The 26246-nt window shown below is 38.6% G+C and overlaps 1 protein-coding gene across 4 annotated transcripts in view; it reads left to right on the plus strand.

The window, feature by feature from the left end:
* F5 (coagulation factor V) overlaps positions 1-26246 on the plus strand; it is an 80072-nt gene that overhangs the window by 48151 nt on the left and 5675 nt on the right. For all 4 annotated transcript variants that reach the window (XM_072648696.1, XM_072648699.1, XM_072648697.1 and 1 more), the window contains 10 exons: positions 2105-2270; positions 4679-4915; positions 5829-6039; positions 9286-9465; positions 13130-13246; positions 14656-14727; positions 17232-17335; positions 18241-18396; positions 20701-20845; positions 23694-23845. In XM_072648696.1, the coding sequence (XP_072504797.1) occupies positions 2105-2270; positions 4679-4915; positions 5829-6039; positions 9286-9465; positions 13130-13246; positions 14656-14727; positions 17232-17335; positions 18241-18396; positions 20701-20845; positions 23694-23845 (1540 nt within the window). The remainder of the gene's footprint in view (positions 1-2104; positions 2271-4678; positions 4916-5828; positions 6040-9285; positions 9466-13129; positions 13247-14655; positions 14728-17231; positions 17336-18240; positions 18397-20700; positions 20846-23693; positions 23846-26246) is intronic.

Genomic DNA, 26246 nt, shown 5'->3' on the forward strand with positions numbered 1-26246 from the left:
TCTCCCAGGATAATGCAGCACCCCAGGAAAGGAATGCAGGGAAGGAAGTGAGAATCTTAATCAGATTTCAGATGTATAAGACTTAATATATTGGTCTTACTTACACTGACCCAGCATAGTCTACAGTGGGAATATGAATCTTTGGAATGACTTTTGAACATCTAAAGAGAGTCAACCCAAAGTCTTATAAGAGTAGGCAGGAGCTCTCCCTGGTCTGAAGTCTTGTGGTACCTGAAATTCCTGAATCAGCCATTTCTTTGGATAGAGGCTGAGTCCTGAAGGTCACTGTCAGAATGGAGATGTGCTACCTTGAAAGGAAGCATTTAATGATTTTACCAGTATAGGCATTCCCTCCACCAATAAAGATCATAACCCCATCCCATTTTCTTAGCTGTGCTATTCTTATCTGTCTCCTCATATATTGACTTTTGAAATATTAGTGGTTATTATCAATAAATCAAATATTTATCAAGTACCCACTATGTGCAAGTCATTTGCTAAGTGCTAAGAACACAACAAAAAAGTAAAAACAATCCCTGTCCTCAAGGAGCTCACTTTCTATATATCTAAGACGATATCAAAATAAATAAGTACTTATAAGATACATACAGCATAGGTAACCTCAGAGGGCAAAGTGTTAGCATCTCAAATGAACTGTGAGGTGAAGACATTTAGAGACATCACTACTCCAGATGTTCATATGGATTATTTGTACCTGACTTGTGGTAGAGCCTTCTGAGCTGAGTTGGTCTGATCAGTCAGAGATGGACACAATCTACCTTGACCTCAACAAGGTAATGTCATTTTGATCCTCTTTGAGAGTGAAGAACAACAACCAAACCAAATCAGCATCTGAGGAAGACTGTGAAAGATGTCCTCCAGAAAGTGGCATTTGAGTTGAGTCTTGAAAGAGGCAGAAGTTGGGAGCTTGGGGAGGGGGTTGGGAAAGGGTAAGAAGAGAGACTATTCCAGCCATGAAGGAAAACCCAGCAAAGATGCAAAAATGGAAGATGAAGAGTCATGTGTGACAAACAGCACATGAAGAAACAATCTAATATTGCTGGATTGTAAAGGGTGTGCAAAGGGTATACAAAGGGTAAAGGGTAAAAAATAAAACAAAAACAAAAAACCTGGAAAGATAAGGAAGGGACCAGGTTGTGTAGTACTTTGTATGCCAAACATAGGAGTTTATGTTTAATCCTGGAGGTAATAGGGAACCACTGGAGTTTATTAATTAAGGGTGGTCAGTCTTGCACTTAAGGAAAAGTACTTTGGCAGCTATATGAAAGATGGATTGTCATGCAGAGAGACCAGAGAGGCTGGGAGACCAATGAGAGAGCTATTGAAGTAGACTAGGTGAGGGGTAAGTAGAGAAACCAGGGATAGAGGTGAGAATTGGTGAAGAAAAAAATTACAAAATAAGTCCTCCTCAAAGGGTCTACCTAATGTGTCCTTCCCCTAAGTCTCCTTTCTCTCTCTGACACCAAGCTCTGTTTCTTAGGAAATGTTGACTTAAATCAAGCTGAAATTGGTCTTTCCACAATTTCTACCCATTCAATTTAGTTCTGTCCTTTTGGGGAAGGTTGAGATGGTGCTTGGACATTTCAAAGAGAAAAATAAAGAGGGAGATACATGGTTTCTTTTAGGGTGAGAACTTCTATTCTGCCAGGAACCTAAAATAAGGATGCCACCAAAATCTACCTCAATGTCTGAACAATGGCAGTAAGCTACTGTGTTTTTCCCTACCTTTCTCAAGAAGACCTTTGTGCCAACCTACTAAAAATAGGTTTTCCCCAAATACTGGGCACACCTCTAAAATGAGCTCTCTTTGAAAAGAAAAAAAATATTACAGACAGACATACACTGAAAAATACGATCATCTACAAGCCGTGCTTAGGTTTTGTACAGGCTATATTTGGTTTTTTTAAAAATTATACTTTATGTTGATACAAATATGACATAATTCTGTATTAGTTTGAGTCATCTGGAAAAATGCAGGGTTTTACAAGGGTTTTTTTTAGGGGGAGGAACTTCTATGAATGCAGTTTTTTGAATGTTTTCTAATCTTTTCTTCCTTAATATCTTTTCTTTCCCAACTTATCAGCATGAGGAAGGCTGATGATATCATAGGGAACACAGTGTATAAGAAAGTGATTTTTCGGAGCTACTTGGACAGTACCTTTTCAGTGCCTGATCGTCAGGGGGAGAATGAAGAGCACCTTGGTATCCTTGGTCCTATTATCAGGGCTGAGGTGGATGATGTAATCCAAGTAAGCCAAGTTTTAAGCATTGCTAAGAGAGGCAGGGGCAGGTAAGTGGAACAGTGGATAGAGTTTGGGCCTGGAGTCAGGAAGACCTGAGTTCAAATTCAGCCTCAGACACCTACTAGCTGTGTGACCCTGGGCCAAGTCACTTAACCCTGTTTGCCTCAGTTTCCTCATGTGTAAAATGAGCTGGAGAAGGAAGTGGCAAACCATTCCAGTATCTTTGCCAAGAAAACCCCAAATAGAGTCATAAAGAGTCAGACACAACTGAAACACCTGAATGACACCTCTAAGAGAGGCAGAAGGGTGGGGTGGAAAGAGCACTGAAGTATGGTCAGAAGACCCTGAGTTTGAGTAGCAGCTCTGCGCCTTCCTACCCATGTATACTCTGGGAGGTCACTTAACTTCCCTAAGCCTCAGTTTTCCCATCTGTAAAATAGATCTAGTTACACTTTCCCTTCTGTTTCACCAGATTAATGTGAGAAAAACACACTACAAATGTGAATCATAAATATCTTAGAGAAAATACATGATAGTTGCAAAGTCAAAAATGTGAGAGGATGTTGCCCATGGTTTATCAAAGTTCATGTGGCCTGGGGGCTGAACACTTGACTTGGAATTAGAAAGTTTAGCTCTGAGTTCTGCCTCTATAGAATGAAGTTATATGTTATGAACCAGTCAATTAATCTTTAATGAGGCTCAGCTTTCTCATCTGTAAAATGAGTCAGGAAATAATAACAATAATAGGGATAGGAACTGGACCTGTGATTTCATTAAAACAAGGAATTGTGGGGGGAAGGGTGGAAAGTGAAGGTTGAGGAAAGAGAAATTCCCTCCATCGCTTTCTCTGCAACTTTCAGTCTTAGGAGTTGACTGAAGCACAGAGACATTAAACAGTTTACTCAGGATCACACAGCTAGCGTGTTTCTGAGGCAAAGACACGAACCTAGGTCTTCCTGGCTTTGAGGTCACCTCTGCATACACCACATCAAGTCATCTCTTCAATATAATGTTGTATAATACCAAGGTATATAATTTATTCAAAATCCTGCCCATTCTTCGTCCCCTGCCTCAAATGTCACCTCCTGTAGGAAGCTTCTCCTAATCCCCTTCACCTGAGATGATCCCTCCCTGATTAAGTCATGAAGTCTGCACTTTGGAAGGAACCTAAAAGGTCACCTAGTTCAACCTATAACTTAAGTGAACCCACAGTTAACTAATTAATTCATAACTTAAATATCATTCTTGACAAGGGGTCCAATAGTCCTCATAGCCCTTTGCCTTTCTCTCATATATTTGTTATACTTGTATAGATGAATTCTTCCTCTTATTGGATTATAAACTCCTTGGGGGTGGGGAACCATGAGTCACTGTTCTTATCAGCCCCCTCAGTGACTAGCATAGTGCATTATACATACATAGTAAGTACACAGCAAACTAATAAACATTTGTTAATAACTTACTATAAACAAGGCAGGGCTAGGAAATAATATACATAGTAGATGTAACTTCTGCGATACTTAAATGTTTCTCAAGTGCTTTACATAAATTATCTTGTTCTTTCTTCTGTACCATCAAGTGCGGTAAGTACTGCTGGAGTTATTAATAACCCCACTTTAAAGATGAGGAGACTGAGGTTCAAAGATGCTGAACAACTTGCCCAAGGTCACACTCCAAGTTCAGTGATGCTTCCACTCTCCTTTATTGCCTCATTGTTTATGGAACTGAATTGAAGTAATAAAATGAATTGAATTTATATGCTGGGGTCATATAAATAGGGTGTGCCTATAACTAAAGTTATGAGCAGCTAGGTGGTAAAATAGATAGAGTGCTGAGCCTGAACTCAGAAAGACTCATCTTCATGAGTTCAAATCCAGCCTCAGAAGCTATATGACTGTGGGGAAGTCACTTAACCCCATTGACTTCAGTTTCCTCATCTGTAGAATGAGCTGGAGAAGGAAATGACAAACCACTCCAGTATCTTTGCCAAGAAAACCCCAGATTGGGTCATGGAGAATTGGACATGACCAGACTAACTAAACAGCAAATAACTAAAGTTAAGAATTATGTCATCTAAATTTCCCCACCTTCTGAGCCCTGCCACCCACCTATAAGCAAACCAGAAGTACTCTCCTCTCCTACCCCTAATCTGCTTTATCCCTGATTTACACTCCTCACTGTACCTCCCCCCCAAAAAAGAAGATAGGAAAAAATTACTTCTTCCAAGAAAAAGTAATTTTGGGGTTCATACCTATAATGTCATTGGTATAGGGAACTCCAACTCCCAAACCATGTAAATCAGCTTGTCTAAACTGATAGTCTAAGCCTTTTTGTATCAGCTTTCAAAAGAAAAAGGGAGATTCTCTTATAGTCATGTGTTTCCCTGCTTTCTTCTCTTTTCTTTATACTTCTAGGTTCTTTTTAAAAATCTAGCCTCCAGGCCATATTCTCTTCATGCCCATGGACTTTCCTATGAAAAATCATCAGAGGGAAAGAGCTATGAAGATGATTCCCCAGAATGGTATCAGGATGACAATGCCATTCAGCCCAATGGCACTTATACTTACGTATGGCACGCAACAGAACGATCTGGCCCAGAAAATCCTGGGTCTGCCTGCCGGGCTTGGGCCTACTATTCAGCTGTGAATACAGTAAGGGACTTTTCTTAGGTGACTAAAGGTTACTGGCTTGATAAGCCATCTATTCACTTCACCCTTGGGAATGAGAAAGACATTACTCTAATAGAGTTCACAAGACTTGTTTTCCTCTGTGGAGGAGGAAAGGGCACCATGTTCCCTCACACTCTATGTGAGGGTTATGGCTTAGAGTCTATAGTCAATGTATCTAAGAGCAGAAGCCATAAATCCTCAATTGGAACAGCCCCAATTTCAAATCTTTTCTCTAAACAAACCAACAATCCTTTCTCAGATCACGTGATTGCTAGATAACTCAGGAAGAGAGGGCTGGACGGGAAATCAAGAAGGCCCAGGTTTGAATCCTGCCTCAAGTATTAGCTGTGTGACACTGGGCAAGTCACTTAACAGCCCTGGTTTCCTCATCCATAAAATGGAAATAATATCAGTACCTACTTCACAGAGTTGAAATAAGGAACAAGTGAGAGAACACATTAAAAATGCTTAGTGAGCCTTAAAGGGAGATGCAAATGCTAGCTATTATTTTTGCAGGTGTTCTGATTTGGGGTTAAGAAAATAGTCTCCCTGTGGTGAGCACCATATTGATCTCCAAATGGCAGAGGGAACCATGGGAGCTAGAGAGCATGAGAAGTTCCACATCACTGTCTGAGAAAGATATTTCATTTGAAATCACCTTGTCACAGTTAGACTTTCCAACTCTTTCTTTAGAAGACCTTCATACTGAAGAAACTTTTTCATTTAGAGAGGTAGGAAATAGTATGAATGAACTGATAGGGCTCAAGCCTAGGAGTGCTACTCAGAGCCTTCGTGATGCTCTTTGTCAGCAAACTGCAAAGGAGTAGTGAAAGAAAACACAATTCTGCTGTTTTGATGAAGGGGGAAAATGAAATATGTTCTTATTGTCTTCCAGGAAAAAGATATCCATTCAGGCCTAATAGGACCCCTTCTGATCTGCCGAAAAGGAACACTTCATAAGCAAAGCAACAGACCCATCGACATGCGAGAGTTTGTCCTACTTTTTATGATCTTTGATGAAAAGAAGAGCTGGTATCGTGATAAAAAGCCCAAAAGGATGTGGGCAGGCTTATCCTCAGAAGTGAAAAACACTCACAGGTTTCATGGTACTTTCTGTTATTTAGTCTAATCTTTGTATAAAAGCAGCTTGGGTCCTTCAATTCAATCCAACATCAATGTTTGTTCCTGGGTTTTACAAGAATGACTTGAAAGGGCTTAGACATGTGACTTCTATTAAAGTCCCCAGGAGCCCAGATCACCAACTTACAAAAAATCTGAGGAGCTAGGGGTGGTGCCTAGTAACCAAGCTGACTATGATTAAAGAGATTCAAGAAAGAGCCTTAAAAAAGACCCTCCCCCACTCCACTAACACCTTCATACACCTACTAAAGGTTCCTTTCCATGAACCCTAGGAGGGGCATGAAGGAAGGTTCATGGGTCAAAGGCTGAAGTAGTGAATTTTAAACAAAAATTGTAGTATGCCCAAATTAAATCTGTCTGTAGCTAATATGAATCTAAAAGAAATTAGGAGGAGGGGCATCTGGAGTTTAGTGGAGAGCAAGTCAGTCTGGAAGTCAGGAAAGATTGAAAGTCCAGCTCCTGACACACACTGGCTTTGTGAACCTGGGTAAGTCATTTCATCTTGCAATAGCCACAGCAGCTCACTAAGACTAAATGTGGTAGAGCATATACTGATCTATATTGGGAGAGGGAGATTCCATCAAAGGAGCTAATAATTGCAAAGTGCTTAGTACTTTGTGTGACTGGCACACAGTGAGCCCTAGATAAATGGCAGTTAATAATAACTGGTAATACTAATAATAATTACTGCCAGGATTATGCCCTTGGGCAGTTAATTAACTTAGCCTTTCTGGGCTTCAGTTTCTTCCTCCGTAAAGAAAGGAAGTCGGAATAGACGGACTCTGAGATCTTTTCCTGCTCAGATACGTGAGCCGAAGCTCTAATGCCAATGAAACCACAAGCTTGTCTCCTCAGTCCCCACAGCCTTAGGGGGAAAAGGGTTTTTGTTTGTTTTTAAGGAATGAACACTATCCTTCATACTATAAAGTTGGTGATATGTTTCCTGATCTCTAATGCTGCCAGTGCTCCTATCCCTGCACAGATATTTATAAAGAACTTATTAATTATACAATTTTCCTAAGAGGAGGTTGATTCTGTAGCACTTCTGACTCTCATGATACTCATCAGGTATCCAAAGCACGTGGATCCCTACAGTAATGTGTTTGTGTTAGGAAAATGGATAGCCAAGTCATAGAAATTAGAAGGAACATTCAGTGAGGACTTAAGAAGAGGATCAGAATGCGTTTACAAAGACTGTGTGTGTGTGTGTGTGTGTGTGTGTGTGTGTGTGTGTGTGTTTGAGAAAGAGAGAGAGAGAGAGATTGCAGGAGGAAAATAACAGAATAACATATGCTAGCTCTTAAATGCATTTAGAAATTTGATCTTCATGCTGGCAAGATAATAGAACACACATGGGCATATATACATGCAGGCATGAAGTTAGAAGGATGAAACAATGAAAATGACTAAAGGATGGAGAGATTAAGATCTACGAGCACAGCTATTCGCTGAATTTGCCCAAATGGGACAATCACCAAAAGGGCCCCACAGTATGAGGACCTTTTGTTGCTGGCAGCTGGACAGTGAATAACTAAGGGAGGTAGTTAGGTGGGGAAGAGTAATCATTTCCATCAGTTGGTGGAAATATCTTCCCTGACCCCTCAATTCAATTGAATAAGCTCTTGTTGACAGGATGGGCCAGGCAGTGTACTAGGTACTGGGGATACAGAGACAAAAATAAAAGACCTTTCACCCTTAGGGGCCTACATTCTCCTGGGCAGTAGGGATGACATGTTCACAGAGAAGTCAATAAAAATGTATGTGAAGTAAATGCAAAATAACTGGGAAGGGGGGAAGAGCACTCACAACTCGATGAGGAAAGGATGCATGTGGAAGATAAAACTTGAAGTAAGGAAGGAATGTTGTGCATTCCAGACATGGAAGATAATCTGTATAATACAGGAAGATGGAATGTCTGTCATATACAAGAAATAACCTGTTGGACAATTTGGTTAGAACACAGAGTGCCTGATGGGATATAGCATAAAATTGGTCATGGAAAGACATTCTAGAGCTAGAATAAGAAGGGTCATGTTGCTACACCTCCCATTTCCTACACTTGTGAAATTTTAATTTTAATTTCAATTTTTAAAAATGAAAATGTAGGACTTTCTGTTTACTCCTGTTAAATTTCCACTTCCTAGATTTGTCCCATAATCCATCCTGTAGTTAACAATATTTTGGGCCCTTATTCTGTCATTCAATATGTGAACTACTCTTTCTAGTATTTTATCATCTGCAGATTTAGCCTTCATCCAAGTTATTGACAAAAAAAAAAGTTTAATAGTTCCCTCGGTCATATTTCCCTAGAGACCTCTCTTAAGACCAACATATATTAATCACCACTTAGGGGATACAATCATTCAGCCACTTCCAAATTCACCCAAACTGTCAAGTCAAGATAACAAGGATTTATTAAGTATTTGCTATGGGTCAGGCCCTGGCTGAGCAGTAGGGGGTACAAAGACAAAGAGAAAGAGAAGAAGGAAGATAACGAATAACTCAAAAATAGCCTAACTAAAATGTCAGCTCCTCCAGGGAACCTTCCCTGATCCCTCCTGTTAATCATGATGATCACTAGCTTGTATATAGAGCACTTTATGGCTTGCAAAGCACTTTAAATCTATTATCTCACTTGATCATTTGGGTTAGTAATAATCTGTCTACTTAGAATTCACAAGTATTATTCTGTAACTTAACAGAATATGACATATTGCACCATAATTATCTCTATTTTGCTGTACACATCCAGAAAGAGGGTGATGGACTTAGAGTACAGGTTAATGCATATTTATTTGTTGACATGACTAAATATTATTTTGTAATATATAAATTATATATAATATTCAAAATAATATACTTTTAACTTTTTGGATATTGCTAATGTGGAAATTGACTACCGTATTTATAACACATTTTGTTTTTCTTCCTTTTTCAACGGGTGGGAGAAGGGGGCAAGTGAGGGAAAGAATTCTAGTAAAAAATAACATGAAGATGAATTTTTTTAAAAAGAAAAAAATAACTATTTATGGCATATCCTCTTATTGAAAATAAGCACCTCAAGGGCAGGGACTGTGCCTAAAAATTTGTATCTTCCCTAGCACCTAGCATGGTGCTTGTGCACAAAGTAGGCACTTAATGAAAATTTGTTAAAATGAGTTGAATCATTTTGGATTGTTTTTTTAATTGGTTGGGACCCTCTGTCCTTTCAGCCATCAACGGTCACATCTACAATTTGCCAGGACTAAGGATGTATGAAAAGGAGAATGTGAGATGGCACTTGCTGAACATGGGTGGTTCTCAGGACATCCATGTGATTCACTTTCATGGCCAGACATTACTGGAAAATGGAACTCAACTGCACCGTTTGGGAGCCTACCCCCTGCTTCCTGGTAAATGATAATAACTGACGCTAGTGTAATGTTTTCTTTTAGGCAAGACATTTCACATTCATCACTTCACTTGATCTCACAACAGCCTTGGAAGTAGATAGCTACACATTCACACACACACACACACACACACGCACACACACACACAGTGCCAAATGTTGCCTCTGGACAATGGAAAGAAAATACTTACAAAGCCATCAAAAATGTTTTTCTTGGCACCTGTAACTCTCCTCAAACACCTAAATGTCAGTGCCTGAGCAATTTGACTGGCCAGAAGGTGCCCAGTTAACTTGAGTTTTACTGGCTAGATCCCTTCCCTTCCCAAAACACAAGCTTAAGAGTGATTATCAACAGTAACTGTTGCTGTTTCCCTCCCAGTCTGATTGATCTCTTCCTTTTTCTTTGCCTCATTAAAGGGACCATCCCCTGGCTACTTCTTAATAACTAAATAGTAATTGTGTCTTTTTCATCCAGGAATCCTGAGGGTCTTCCCCTCCCAGTTTGATTTTTTTTTTTTATTAAAGGGGCCATCCCTTGAGTAACTTGAAGTCTTTTCATTGAATGGGTGTATCTCACTCAAAGTAAGATTGACATAAGACCTTAGCCTAAAAGGGCCAGGAACACACATCGCATCCTGGGTCATCTCCAGTCATCCAGATGAATATCATTCCACTGGACCCCAGATGGCTCAGGAGAAGAAAGTGAGGCTGGTGACCTTGCACAGCCCTCCCTCACTCAAATCAAAGTCAACTGCAAGTCATGTCATCATCTTAATGTCATGGTCTTCTTTGAGAGTGAAGGAAAAACACAGCAACAACAACTTCTTAAACAGGCCTACACAATGAATGGGGTGTTACCTCACCCAAAGTGAGTATCTGAATAGACCTTCACCTAAAGGGGCCAAGATCTCCCAGTGTATCCTGGCTCATCTCCAGTCATCCTGATAAATATCTGGTCACTGGATTCAGATGGCTCTGGAGGAGAAGTGAGGCTGGTGACCTGCACAGCCCTCCCTTACTCAAAACAAAGTCAAGTGCAAGTCATGTCATCATTTCTCTGATGGCATGGTCTTCTTTGGCAATGAAGGAACCTCGGTTCACAGAATCTTGAGTCAGGAAGGAACTATGAGGTCACTCTGAACCATTCAATAGGACCTAACAATAAAAGAAAAAAAGATAATATGTCCAATCACTAACATTCATATCAGACTTGGAAGTTTGTAGAGTACTTTATCTATTTCACCTTATTCGAGTCTGACAAATCTGTGGCATTTGATGGAACAGATATTATTTTGCCTATTTTGCAGATGAGGAAATTAGAATAAAAGTAGTGGGGAGAGATAAATGGATGTACCCAGGGACACGCAGCCTGTAAGTAGATAAGACAAGCGCCAATCCAGGGACTCCTGACTCCAAGTTCAAAGTATTATCTACTCTGTTATGTAGAGGACATGGAGGTAGATTAAGTGATATATATTTGGTTCTATATAGGAGGGGTTATTAAGACCCAGTCCCTGCCTTACACAAATTTACAATCTTAAACTGTTTTTACTTTCCACCTTGTTAAAGTACTGCTTGAGTGACTGATTTTATATGATGGAGAGAAAGTACAATGTGGAGAAGGCTATGGCAGTCAATGTCAGTGCTGTGCGAGGGCAGTATAGTAGGGCAAGACTGGGACGATCTTGTCTTATTTTGGCTATTTTACTTTTCCCTTTTAAAAATACTACTGTTCTGGACAATTACATATTGCATTATATATGACAGAGAAGGTCAAATGATCCTAGATTTATATATATATATATAATATATACACACATATACATATGTGTGTATGAGTGTGTATATATATATATATATATATATATATATATTTTCAGAGATCATTTGTATAACTGGGAAATAAAACCTGTTCTGCAAACAGAGGTGAAAGACAATATGGTATCCAGAACATAGAAGCTAATTTCCCCATGTTTTTACCTTGAACTAGTGAACTACTGCCCCTTTTTTCTGTGAGCAGTTTGGTTGCTAAAAGAGGAAGAGATAAAACTATTGAGTGAAGAGCTAAGCTGAGGAGCTTGGCAGTTCTCTGACTTAAGAGAATCACTCATTATTACAATAGCAGAACAGTTTCTTAGCAGCCCTTTTAAGAGTGGTTATCAATTAAAAGATTTTGTCACTGCTTCATCAACTCAAAAGCAGAGTGGATTTTGGCAGAAGGAGAGTGATGACCAGAAAGGGGTCAGCTAGCAGAGAAGCTTCATGGAATAGGGTGCTCCTGAAGGGCAAAGATATCAAGAATTATAGTCCAAACTTGTGAGCTGCTCCCAAGTGTATGGGTTTCCTCACTCATGTCCCTCCCTGCTAGGTTTCTACAATTGTGGCCCCAGTATCCCTCCACAACATGATGTAAGAATGCAACCTAGCTTTATTTGTAGACTGTGATATTTTAATTATTATATTTGCTTTATATTAAATAATGGTGACATCTTTCTTTTCATTATTTGTTGTTAAGTGAATGTTTTATGTTTAAAACTAAATGTCATAGTGACATGATGGGGACTCAGAATGACAGTCATGAGGAGTGCATTTATTGCCCACTCCTGACAGGGTTACCCCTAGGATCCTGATAGAATATTGAAACATAACCAAATGGTTGTGGTCTTTCTCTTGGAACCCCAGCCAGTGTGAAGGTAGGTTGGAGTAACTGAGCCATCCCAGAGAGGGAGAGTACATACCAGGAGTGAGAGGGTCCCATACTACAAATGCCATACCAGCAAATATGCAAATCTTTTACTTGATCTTGAAATGAGAGACTGGGATTGGACCTCCAACATAATAATTTAGACAAGATTTATTTCTCCTGGAAAAGAGATAGCTAAAGATAACCTTGGCTGTTTTCATAAGCAGTTAAGTAGCTTCCAGTAGGAAGCCACATCAAGAACGGAATATAAGAAACTGAACTTTGTGATAAGAGGGATTGAGAAAGGATTTCCTGATCATGGGCTTTGAGAAATAACAGAGTGGGCTGATGAGAAATTATGGGATATCTTCTCTTGAGATTTTGCAGAGTGGGCCAGGTGTAGTCTTGCCTCAAGATGCAAAATTTAGGAAATTTTAAAGCCATGGAGAAGAAAAGCTTCCTTTTTTTTCCTTTGATGGTGCTGGCAGGAAGGCGGGGGCAGAAATGGAGTAGGAGGGTGATGCTTATTTGGAACCTTTGTTGATCTAAAGTCATTTTGTTTAGGAATATAGATTATATTGCAGATTACTTTGTTTGCTCATAAAGTGATCATTTCTGCTATATTTAGAGAAGTAAGTGTCAGAATGAAAAAAAACCCACCTGAAAACATTTGGTGTGTTTTCCATTTTTTATTTGATGGATGAGGGAGTATCCAAAAGAAGTTCTATGGGGAAAAATAGGGATTCTCCTCCCTAGTTTTCCCATTATTTTCTAGGCCTTCAAATCTTGGTTTCTGCCTGCAGACAAGGGCATGAGTGACTCTTAAGCTCCTCTGATGACTGTTGGCCAATATTATATTCAGTTGGTCAATGTCCATTTATTAAAATATTTGTTATGTACCATGTACAGTGCTGAGAATTGGGTTGATAAAAAAGGCAAACATATCTTTGAAGGTTTAACTCTGTCCTCCTCTCCATTATAGGTTCATTTAAGACCCTTGAAATGAAGGCATCAAGATCTGGCTTATGGCTCTTAGACACTGAAGTCGGAGAAAATCAGATAGCAGGAATGCAAACACCATTTCTTATAATAGATAAAGGTACTATGTGTGTATATAGTATGATATATTCAGCATGAAGTTATCAGTTAAGAGCTCTTGAGAAAAGGCAAATTCTGGGAACCTATAGTGTATTACTATTAAGTGGTCTGTGTACTCATGGGCTAGAAGACTTTGAAATAGTAACTCATAAGCCACACAACCAAGAGGTCATCTGTTTCACAAATTAGAAGCACTGGTCACGCAGGAGCCAGGAAAAACAGCGTAAACACATGTCCACTAACCAAATCCCTGTGTCCTCTTAATGATTATCGAATAAATTATCTTCATATGCTCACTCAACAACATGATAAATTTATAATCCCAAGCTACCCAAACACTTTCCAAAATTGCCAGGGTTTCCCTAAAGGTCTAATGAGGAAGCTCCTGGAATTCCAGCAGTTATTGTTATGGTGCAGGCTATGAACTGATATTGATAGTTTCAACACTGGCCATTAGGACATCCTACCCGGGCAGTGGTTGGCATTTCTTCCATGCTCAGAGTTTTGATAGCCTTGACACCCTCAGTGTAGCTATAAAAGTGAACCTTTTTAGATAAGAACAATTGTTCTAAGATCCAAGCAGATTGAAACTAAGCCAAAAAATTCTCCCATACTGGTCTTTCAAGTGCCTTATGTCTTACCTCTGAGGCAGGACTATTCCTACTGACCAGATGAACTTCTTGAGATGAACTTCTGGAGAGTAATGAAATCACTTCACCTGTCTGGCTCTAAGTATTTAAGATAATGTAATGGTTAGTCAATCAACAAGTATTTACTAATTAAGTGCTTATTATGTGCCAGATAACGTGCTAAGTGCTAAGGATTCAAAGAGACAAAACTTAATTCTTGTCTTCAAGAAGTTTACTTACTTTCTAATGGGAGAAATAACAAGTAAATAACTAGGTACATACATGAGATTTACACATATAAATGTGTGTGTGTATGTGTGTGTGTGTGTGTGTGTGTGTGTGTGTGTGTGTGTGTGTATACACAGAGAGAGAGATATGAATAGAAGGTAATTTTCAAAGAGAAAGCATTAACAGCTAGGGAAATTGGCAAAGGCTTCCTTCAAATGGTGGGATTTAAGCTGAATTTTGAAGGAAGCCAGGAAAACTTAAGTAGAGGTGAGTGGGCAAAACATTCTAGGCATGGAGGGCAGCCAGCATAAAGGCAAAGAGTTGGGAGATGGAGGATGATATGAAAGAATCCCCAAGTAGGCCAGCGTGGTTAGCTGGACTGAATATTGTGTGGAAAGAAGTAAAGACTGGAAAGGTAGGAAAGAGTCAGGTTATCAAGAATTTTAAATGCCAGAGGGCTTTATATTTGGAAGCTGAGGCAGGTAGAGGGATTGAATCATTAAGGACTTCAGAAATCACAACCTATACTTTTCTTTCCCCCTCTTCTCCAAAGAATGCAAGATGCCCATGGGCTTGAGTACTGGCATTATAGCTGATTCACAGTTAAGTGCATCTGAGCAACTGGGTAAGTGTGAACACCAACCTCAGCAATCTTTTTTCTTCTTGGGAAGTTGAATCTGTATCTGTGTGAAACTTACCTCAGGTCACAAGAGACTTTTTGGGGGACTTAGGGAGAGAGAGAACTAGGGCTCTAAAGCTCTATTTATGAGAAGGGAAAGCTATGTTTATTATAATAATGATAATCATGCACATTTACATGGTGCTTTACAGTTTACAGAGTTTTCCTTAACATAGCTCTGAGAGATATCAATAATCATTATATTGCAACCACTTTTTATGAATTGCCAAACACCTTCAGTTTACAGAGCTTTCCTTAACACAGCCTTGAGAGATATCAATAATCATTATATTCCAACATCTTTTTACGAATTGCCAAACACCTTCCTCACTGTAACACAGTTAAATAGGTATGCAGTTTTCTCCACTTTACAATTAAGATGATCAGAGGTTAAGTGATGGGTCCAAGGTCACTTAGATGGTATCACAGATGAGATTCAAACTCAAGTCTAAAGCTACTAACACGGCCTTTTAAGATAATCTCTGGTAAACTTAATTCATACAAATCATATGGAAGGAGCACCACATCATGGGAAGCAACAAGCCTTGGAGTCAGAGGATGTGGGCTGAAATCCTAGGTTTGAAACTTGACCAGATGATAGCTGTGTGATTTTGGACTTTCTTTGTCAAAGGAACAGGTTAGAACCAGTGATGTACAAGATTGTTTGACCTCTAAATCCTATAAAGAGTCAAGAAGGAAGTATTTACTATGTTCCAACCAAGGACCCTGATCTTTATTTCAAATATGACCCTACCTCAAATGAAAGCACGTACAGATGACAGGGCAGTCACAGTCAACAATCTAGTGAGTTCTTGTCCACACAGGTTCAGCTTGGAATAATTCTCTGGATGAGGGGAAGACTGGAATTTACTGAGAGAATATTAAACCAGAGATAGAATATCCTTGATATTTTATGATAATGACACTTTTGAGTGTTGCTACTCCATCCCCAGTAATCAAATTTCTTAGATTCCAGGTATGAAAGAAAAAAAATTGACCTCATTCCTTCATTATCAGGAATTAAAATAAGCAAATGGTCTGTTTCTTGGGGGCAGGGGTGAGTTTTCTCCTGAGCAGAGCCTCATAGTGCTTGTGGGCTCATATCCCTGGTTCTCTGCATCCTCCAGTGGGAGAGAGTGTACTCTGTCCCCCCTACTAAGAGTGTCTTCTTGTGTTCCAGATGACATTTCTTAGAGCTTGCTCCAGAAATAAAAATCCCTACTCATGGCTCTGATGACAGGGGTATTCAAGGGATTTCTTTTTTTCTCCTTCATATGCCACCAGTAGGTGCAGCAGAATAATTGGACTAAATAGTTCAATAAGCCTATTTCACACAAATAGACAAAACAACTCAGTCTCATCCTTGTATCTCCTTCACTCCTTCCCCTCAGACACTGACCTAAAAATAAAACAAAACAAATGACCTTTTTCTTCAGAAGGGGATACATGAATACATTACGCATATATATACATATATATTATACATATATACACACACACATATATAGTATGTATATGTGCACACATATCTACATATATACACACATACATACGTATATATCTATAAATTACATACATACACATGCACATATATATATATTACTGTACACGTACACTCAAACTCCACACAACTACCATACAAACCCTACCCCTTAAATTACCTAGATATTGAAATTGCTTTGACTTTCCACCTCACTAGTTGAAGTGGTCCAAGTTTTCCCTTAATAGTTCTCAATCACCTTGGAAGAATAAAAAGCAGAAGGTGTGACAATTAAGGGAGAGTAGTAGCAGAAGTTTTCCAGTGGCTGCTAAGGCTCAGGTGCTGAGCGGTGCTTAGGAAGTAGGGGACCAGCAGGAGTGTGTGAATCATTTGCATATCAGGTATTGTCTGTAGATGGATTTAAGATTATCAGTCAATTCATCCATCAACAAGCATTTATTAAGTATCTACTCCTATGAGCCGGGTACTGTGCTGAAGATAAAAGTACAAAGCATGAGGCAATCCCTTGCTTGCAAGGGGTTTACAATCTGATGGAGGAGATAATAAGTACATAAAAAAATATGAAGTTTAAATAGAAATTGAATAAATACAAAAGTATGCAAAGTAGTTAAATACAAGGGAGTTTAGTCGGAGGAGAAGGGTATAGCCTTTGAGCAGAAAACTTATGCAGAAGGTAATGCTTAAGCAGCTTTTACCATTCTTGGTAACCCGGGAGCTTAGGATGGCGCCAGGCACACAGTAAGTGTTTAGTAAATACTAGCCAAAGATATATTTGGATACCACTTCAACTACACACTCAATTATACAGTCTCTTTCTTATAACATAAATCTAAGAGGGAAAAGGATTTTCTACTGGAAAAGTGGTTTTCCACTAAAATTGGGAATTGCTGACTTCCTGATCTTTTTTTCAAATTCAACTTCCTTGTTTTCTTCCTTCCTTGAAATCTAGGTTATTGGTACCCTAAATTAGCGAGGTTAAACAATGGTGGATCTTACAATGCTTGGAGTACAAAACAACGAGCACAGTCTCTTTCATCTGAACCCTGGATCCAGGTATGCCTTAGTACCCTGACAATGTCTGCTGTGTATAACTACCATGCACCCCCTTTGATTTGAACTGCAGCTCATCATTCTGTTAGTACTTATTAATATTTTGAGTGGAAATCAAATCTCTCTCCTAAAGTAAGGTAGGGCTGGTTTAATCAATCAGACAATCAATCAACAAATATTGCTTGGGTACCTATTATTTGTCTCAGCACTGTAAGAGGCTGTGTGATATAGCAGATAGAGGGCTGGGATTGGAGTCAGGAAGACTGGGTTCAAAGTCTGCCTTTGATAAGTATTAGTCATAAGATGCTGGGCAAATCACTTAAACCCTCTGAATCTCAAGTAACTGTAAGTGTATAATGTAACGTTTAAATAGCTCTTTATCATCTACAAAACACTTTACCTACATTGCTTTATTTGATACTGCATTTACTGCCTACTGCCTATGTGTTCTTGGGCAAGTCACTGGTGTCCCTCCTATCTAAAAATCTATGATTCTGTGGTGGCTGTGAAGTAAGTTCTATCATTATCCCCAATGTATAGATGAGGAAACCAGGGCTTAAAGGTTAAATGTCTTGTCCCAGGGTTCAGAGCTAAGTATATGTCCAAAGTGGGTTTCACACACTTCCTGAACATAGTTATCTATCTACTCTGGCAACCCATTTTTATCTACACACTTTACTTGGATATGCTAGATGACATAAGGGGTCTACATTGAAAGCATCTAACAAGCTCTCTGCCTGCAAGGGCTTTACAAACTAATTCAGTGAAAGATACCTCGGACAAAAACCCAGGCTTGTATGTGGTAGCCAGCTGAGCACATTTTTTCAGAGCAAGCTGTATAATAATAAACAAGCATTAACTACTTGGCAGACCAGGATGACCGTTTAATGCATCTGCTTCTATTACAGGTGAACTTCGAAAGAGAAGTTATACTTACTGGAATACAGACCCAGGGAGCCAAACAGTACCTGACACCCTACTATACTACCCAGTTCGTTGTTGCCTATAGCTCCGACAAAAGAATGTGGCGGTACTTCAAAGGGAGCAGTACTTCAGAACAGAAGGTAGATGATAGATAGATAGATAGATAGATAGATAGATAGATAGATAGATACATACATACATACATACATACATACATACATAGATACATAGAGAGAGAGAGATGAAATAGAGAGACAGATGATAGAAAGATAGATGAGACAGATGAGAGATAGAGAGATAGATGATAGATTGATAGATAGACAGACAGACAGACAGATAGGTAGAGAGAGAGAGAGAGAGAGAGAGAGAGATAGATAGATAGATAGATAGATAGATAGATGACAGATAGATAGGATGACTGTAAACTAGTCTTCTCGAAGTGTTAGAAGCAATAACCCCCTTTCTAAATGGCTTATTTAGTGGTGGGTGCTACGGATAGCCTACTAAAAACTTGACCCTAACTCTGGAGAATCCCAATCCAGAAAACATGACCAAATGACATAGGAACTAAACTTGTGATTTCAGTGATATCTCTCAGGTGAGGAAATGGCCTGTACCAATGTGGGTCAGCCTATTAAAATCTTAAGAAAGTTCCTAGAACCCCAAGAGGTCAAAGTTATACATCACAGCTGCCTCAGAGACTGGACATAAACCCCAGTCTCTCTAGACACAAGGTCAGTTCTCTGCCAACTCTGCTGCGCTACATTCCTGATCATTAACAAGTAACCCAAGCATTCTCCCCATAACAGACACTCTACAATAGAACAGGCTAAAACAAATAGAACCCATGTTCTTAGATCTCAAGGAGTTTGTTAAGTTGATCTTCAAGCTTTAAAAATTCCATTCTGTGACTTGAATGACATGTGAAAGCAAAGTGCTATAGTACTCTAGAGAACAGGTAACATTATTCTGTTTCTATTAACATGAAGATGTAGGGCTGGAATAGGCATCAATTTTAAATAAGAAGCTACGTGGCAGAGTCTACAAACATTTTTCAGTGGTTAAATGTCCTTGACCTATTTTGCTACAACATTTCTTAAAAAGAAAGGGCAAGCATGAAGTTTTCTGCAGTAGATCTCCCCCACAAAATGAACCCTGAACCATAGGTTTAGTCCCATTCCATTTTCAAATGCAAAGAAGATTATATGCATTCCAATAACAATAAATCTGGAGGACTTCTATTGATTGAAGCTCTGAAAGGTTAAGCAGCAAATAAGAAAGTGTCAACCATTCAGACCTTTTGATTTCAGAGTCAATCAGCCATTCAACAAATACTTATTAAGTTCTTGCTCTGTGCCAGATACCAGGATACAAAGTCAGAAAATAAAACAGTCCCTATAGTGGCAAGCAACTAGAGCACCAAGCCTGGAGTCAGGAAGACCTAAGTTAGAATCTGGTCTCGAACACTTGGAAAGTTACTTAACCTTGTTTGCCTCAGTTCCTCATCTGTAAAATGAGATGGAGAAGGAAACGGCAAACGATTCCAGTATCTCTGCCAAGCAAACCCCAAATGGAGTCATGAAGAATTAGATGTGACTGAAACAACCGAACAACAAAAATTCTCAAAGAGCTTAAATTCTACTGAGAAAGACGTTGTGTGTGTGTGTGTATGTGTGTGTGTGTGTACACATATATACAGAACAAATACAAATTAGTTAAATACAGAGTAGTTAGGAAGAGACAGCACTAATCTGTTGGGGGAAATAGACAAGGTATCTTTTAGTTAAGATACTTTCCAGAATTTTAAAGTAGCCTAACTTGCTTTCACAGTTTCCACAAAGCTAACCGACAGAGAATTCTTCCTGGCCCTCTACCCAACTCTCTTCTATGGTTCTAGGCCAAAAATAAAGATTTTTCAAAAGAATTGGCTATCTTTGCACTGGAATAACAGAGTCAGGTCTTCAAGATAAAAAACTCTGAAAGACCTGTGCTAACATCCCCTCTGTAGTGGAATACCACCTTGCAGTTTGGAAATGGAATCCGCTTCAACAGGATTTACATGCCTACTCTGTGCCCAGCACTGAGCTGCTTACTGGGGCTACAAAGACAGAAATGAAGTTCTTACCCTCACAGGGGCTACATTCTACTGGAGCATACGACTTGGACCTAGATTGAGATCTAAAAAGAATGGACAAAATGATACAGAACAATGTCAAGAGGAAGAGGGGGTTAACACATAGGGGCTTGGGAAAAGCCTGTAAGAGGAGGTCATACTTGAACCTCAACAGTCATAACCTTTTTCTTTTTCCATAGACCCCTTGGGCAGTCTGCTGAAACCAATGTATCCTTCCTCAGAAAAATGTTTTGAAATACATAAAATAGATAGGATTGCAAAGGAAAGGATTTTTTTTTTTTGATGACTTGTCCCCACTTTTTCCTTCTAGTACTTTGAGGGCAACTCAGATGCTTCCACCATCAAGGAAAATCTCTTTGACCCACCCATTGTAACTAAATACATTCGGATCTCCCCAACTCGTTCCTACAATAGACCTACCCTCCGTCTGGAATTTCTGGGCTGTGAGGTCCAAGGTAAGGAATGAGAATTTACTGACTTTTCTTCCACAGGTTTGGCAGAGCAGATTACTGATAGATTATTTTCAGTAATTTAGGATGATTGCTCCAGTTTTCAATGTGTTTGACAATCTATGTGGCAAATATAGAAGAAAATGTACTATTATTTTAAATATGTGATAAAATATATTAAGTATCATTAAATATGATGAAATATATTTTGTTAAATATTATGTTAAATATAAAACTAGTTATCTTAAATCTATAACAAATATACTATTATATTAAATATACAATATAAATAATTATGTTAAATATATAATAAAACATTCATTATACTAAGTGTATATTTGTTACTAAATGATAGATATATTAAATGGTATTTATAATATTAAATATCACAATAAACACATAACAAAATAAACAAAGTGTTTATTTTATTTTGAGAGTTGTGGGGCTCAGAAGCCCCACAACAACTCTGTGATCTAGGTAGGTCCCTCAAATACTATTATCCTCATTTTGCATATGAGGAAACTAAGACTTAGACAAATTAAAAGATTCTTCTATGGTCACACACTTAGTAAGTTTCAGGGATGAAACATAAACACTGGTCTTTAAATCGGCATCAATACTCGTATCCATTACCCCGAATGGAAATCTTGAAGTATGGATTCAGCTTAGGGAGTATTGGTCTTCCCCACACCCTGGAACGGGAGGCTTCAGAGGAGAAGGAAGTGTTTCATCTGCACTGGTTTCTTGGTCTCTCTACTTTGTCTGCCAACCACAATATCACCTGCCATCACACTAAGTGTCAACACATACTTGTCCCAAAGACAGCCTGCCTGAAACTGTGCCCATTTCAGATAAGAACAATATTTGATAATGATGACTTCTCTACAATAGGTTAATTCAGGTTTCGTATGCTTTCATTTTTAATATGCTTATAACGATTGCTTTCCTGGTGTCTAACTAACCTTATATCTCATATAAACCCAAATGTTATAATGAATGATTCTTTTGATAAATTGCTATAATTTGTTTGAAAAGATTTCATTTAAAATTATGAATTGATATTAATAGGATTAGTTGATCATTCTTTTCTTTATCTCTCTAGTTTAACTATTAGAAATATATTTTTCTCATAAAATGGGTTTGGTAGAGTATTTCTTAAATTTTGAGAATAATTTGATTAGCATTCATTATTCTTAACAGTTTGATAGAATACCTCTGTAAATCCATCAGCACCAGGAGTTTTTTCTTTGAAATTTCTTTAGAGGTAGTCCTGTTTCCCTTTCAAAACTGGATTACTTAAAATCTCTATTTAGTCTTCTGTTAATCTGAATAGTTTATATTTGAAAGGCATTCCTCTGTTTCTTTGGTGTTGTCAGTTTTATTAGCATGTAACGCTACATGATAGGTAGGTTCCCATAACTCTTTTCATTTTTTTATTTTTTGCTTTGTTGTGATTCCACCTTGTATTTTTTCTATTTGAATTTCTGCCCTGTCATTTTTAATCAGGTTGGCTAAAGTTTTATCAATTCTTTGGCAGTCTTCTCAAGGAACAAGCTTTTAGTTTTATTTATCATTTCTATAGTCCTTTTCTTTCTTTTGTCTGACCAGGTTCTGAAACCATCTACAAATTTCAGATATTCAGACTCACTCTGTAACCCTAACTGCAACATTTTATAGTAGATAAAATACATGACATTTATTAGCTATGTGACCAGGGGCAAGTCACTTAAACTCTGGAGACTTTTTCCCATAAAGAGAGAATAGTAATACCTAACCTCCCACAATTATTGTAAACCTCCAATGAGATAATGTTTGCACTACCCAGTTGCCCTGAAAGCCTTCTTACTAAAGATGTGATTTTAGCTGAAATGTAAAGGAAACCACAGAAGCTAGGTGAAGAAGATAAGGAAGAGAGGTCCAGGCATAGCAACAGCAAGTAAAACCGCCCAGAGTTGGTAAAGGGAGAAGGTAGTTCAAGGAACAACTAAGGCCAACATTACAGGATTGCAAAGTAGGTAGGGGGTGGAGGAGGGAGGAGGTAGAAGGTAGTGTATGGAAGGGTCCAGATTATGGACTTTCAAAAAGCAAAAAGAGACAATTTTATATTTAATCCTGGTGGCAATAGGGAGCCCTAGAGTTGACTGAATAGGAGATGGCAAGAGAGGAGTGACATGGTCAAACCTAGCTTTAGGAAGATCAGTGAACTTGTACACTGGAGTAAGGAGAGACCTGGGTCAGGGAGACCAACTAGATGGCTCTGGCAATAATCTAGGTGTGAGGTGAGGAGGGGCTGCCCTAGGGCAGGCAATGTCATAGCAGAGAAGGAGGAGATGTTAGAAAGGTAGAAACCACAGGACTTGGGAAATGATTGGCTATGGGGAATGAGGGATGATGAAGAACTCAGTATGGCGCCTAGTTACAAGCCCACATGAAATGTGTTAAAGAGGAAAACATTCTATTCTATATAACAAGGGTGAATAAGTTCTCTCATCCACTAATTTTTCCATTTTAATTCTCATGTATCTTGGTACCACACAGAGAAGAAGTCACATTTCCTAGCAGAAAAGATAAAGCTGAGTATGGTCTCTCCCTCAAGGGAAACTATAGTTTATCTTTCTCTATAATTTTAGTTTAAAACATGGTAAAGTACCAAATGTTGGAAATATGCACCTTTCCTGAAAACTAGGATCTATTCTAGACTCAATGACCTTTTAAGTTTCTTATGATTCTATCCTATACATTCTCTGAATGCTAGGGCCATGCCAGGCATTTCTAGTATGTCCCATAGCACTTAACATGTAGTATAGCTCATCAAATGTTTGTTAATTAAATCATGTTGATTTCCCCTTGACAGGTTGCTCCACACCTCTGGGTATGGAAAGCCAAAAGATAGGAAATAATCAGATTACGGCTTCATCAGTGAAAAAATCTTGGTTGGGAGGTGACTGGTCACCCTTCTATGCCCGGCTCAATGCTCAAGGCCGTGTGAATGCCTGGCAAGCCAAGGTAAACCTTCCACAGTGAATGGTTGTCTCCAAGTTTTCACTGATTAAAACAAAGAAACTTTAGTAAAAATGACAAAAGAATCTCCTGTTTGTACGTATTAAAATTCTAGATCGTTTTTTTAATGTGGTAGCTATAGCACTTATATTTGGACTAGAGAAAAATCATTTCTGATCTTCATGGATGGGTCTGAGGGGTTTAACTTTTATGCATCACTGGTGATTTCTAAACTTGTTGGAGTTACAATATCCTTAGTAAAGTAATTTATTATTGTTACTTATATAATTACATATTAATATATACATTATATAAATATTATTAATAACTTGTTAACTTATATGAATTAACATAGTGAATCTAACAATTTTGCTCTTTTTAAAAGGACTATGTACTGTTAGTTTTAAAAACAAAAATGTAGGTAGGATGGTACAGCAGAAAAAATGCTAAACTTAGAGTCATAGGATCCAAATTTGATTCTCAGCTCTACTTTTTGACCTTGGGCAAATCACTGAACTTCTGTGAGACACGGTTTCCTCATATGTAAAATGAAAAGGGTTGGACAAGATGACTTCTCATCCTGTCTCTTCCAGCTCAAGATCTCTGAATCTCTGAATTCATTTTGGTTTTTCTCAGTGTCATGATACCCCATGTGATCACTGGTGGTCTCAAACCAGCTTAAATGCTTCTTCCGTTGATTAAACATAATTCAAAGAGCCTAAAATGAGAGTCCATTGACCATTAAAGTCTTCCTCTGATCCCTTGTCATGGCATGAAGTGACCTTGGGTTCTTGAAGTCTGTGTCAATAAGGTTAGAGTTTGGGCAGGTCCTGCCAAACTGAAGAGTCTTCAAGTCCAAGTTCAGCACCAATCTAAGTCCAGCTTAGCTAAATTAGGAAAGATCCATCTCCAGAGTTGGTCACCAGACAATGATTTTTTTTTTATTACAATTCATGAAACTAAAGCTTAGAGCAACTGTAATCTCCATCAGTAGAGGAAGTACCCACACCAATGGAATTGTGTATATTTGATTAAAGAAAAGGTTGGTCAGATATATTGGGGTTAATTGGTTTGAGTAGAAATGTTCATCTTTGACACATTTGGGGGGAGGGAGGGGTGTTGTTTTCTCTTCCACAGAGCTGGGCAATCAAAATTAGGTAGATAACCTTACAGATAACTGGCAAACTTAAACAATGAACACTTCCTTCTCTTAAGATGCCTGAAGTATTAGTCTCTGAACCCTATACGGAGTCCAGGAGTTTCCCCCCGGGAAATCAATAGGAAGGCACAGGGAGTTTCCCTGTTCGTGAAGTGAAAAAGTACATAACTCTAAAGGGTGACTCTGCACTGAGTTCTGATGTTCTAAGAAAAACCAGACATGTCTAAGAATTTCACTTTTAGACCAAACTACATATAGGATCATAGAATACTAGAGCAGAAAGGAACCTACAAGATCATCTTGTCCACCCTTCTCATTTGACAGATGGGGAAACTGAGACCCAAAGAGGTGAAGTCATTTAACTAGAGTCACACAAAACTCCTTCTCCTGACTCTTTCACTTCATATACTTATCAAATCTACCTAAAATGTATACCTGGTATCCAGGCCTATGTGATAAAACCAACAGTAGCGAAAAATTCATTTTGATTTTTAATTTCTAAAATCACTTGAGTTGATACAAGTTTTGCATCCATATTTCAAAATTCCTCTCCCTTATACCTGTACTCCTTTATTTAGGTGGGTTACAAATCAAAGCATGACATAGAGAAGGAAAGACACATGAACACAGGTAGCCCTCTTTTTCTTCCCAACCAAAATCTTACAGCTGCTATTTCCTAAATCAATGTTATCAAACCATGATTTTAGAGGACTCCAAAATGCCTCTGACACCTTAAGGATTGTTGTGAATTTTTTAAATTCCCCAAACAAAATTTTTCACTTTCTTTACATTTTAATTCTATAGAATGTATACTTTCATTAGCAAGGGCTGGGCAGGGGAAAAGAGTGGAATGGGTATGTCAAAGAAACAACACTGTGGTATTGCAACTCCAAAAGGCAGTGAATCACTGCTCTAAATATATTTAATTGAATTCACAGCACAGGCAGAATCTCCCAAAGATTTTGTTCAAATAACCCTGTCATTCACCGAGCTTCATCTGCCCCCTTTAATCCTCCCTCATTCATCATCTAAATGAGGCTGAGGTGAAGTTATCTTTCCCTGCAGCATCTCTGATTGAACCACAGGTACTCCTAGACTGAATTCTCTCCTAGGTGCTAGGTGATGTGATCATTAGAATCCTTATCAAAGCAGGACAACTAAACAGGACGTTACGTATGACAGGGAAAATAATGGACTGTTCTTTCTTAGTGGTAGCATTGCAGAGGAAGCTTTATCTTTCACCCCAGG

Source organism: Notamacropus eugenii, chromosome 2, assembly GCF_028372415.1.
Source record: "Notamacropus eugenii isolate mMacEug1 chromosome 2, mMacEug1.pri_v2, whole genome shotgun sequence".
In the NCBI taxonomy this organism is placed as follows: Eukaryota; Metazoa; Chordata; class Mammalia; order Diprotodontia; family Macropodidae; genus Notamacropus; species Notamacropus eugenii.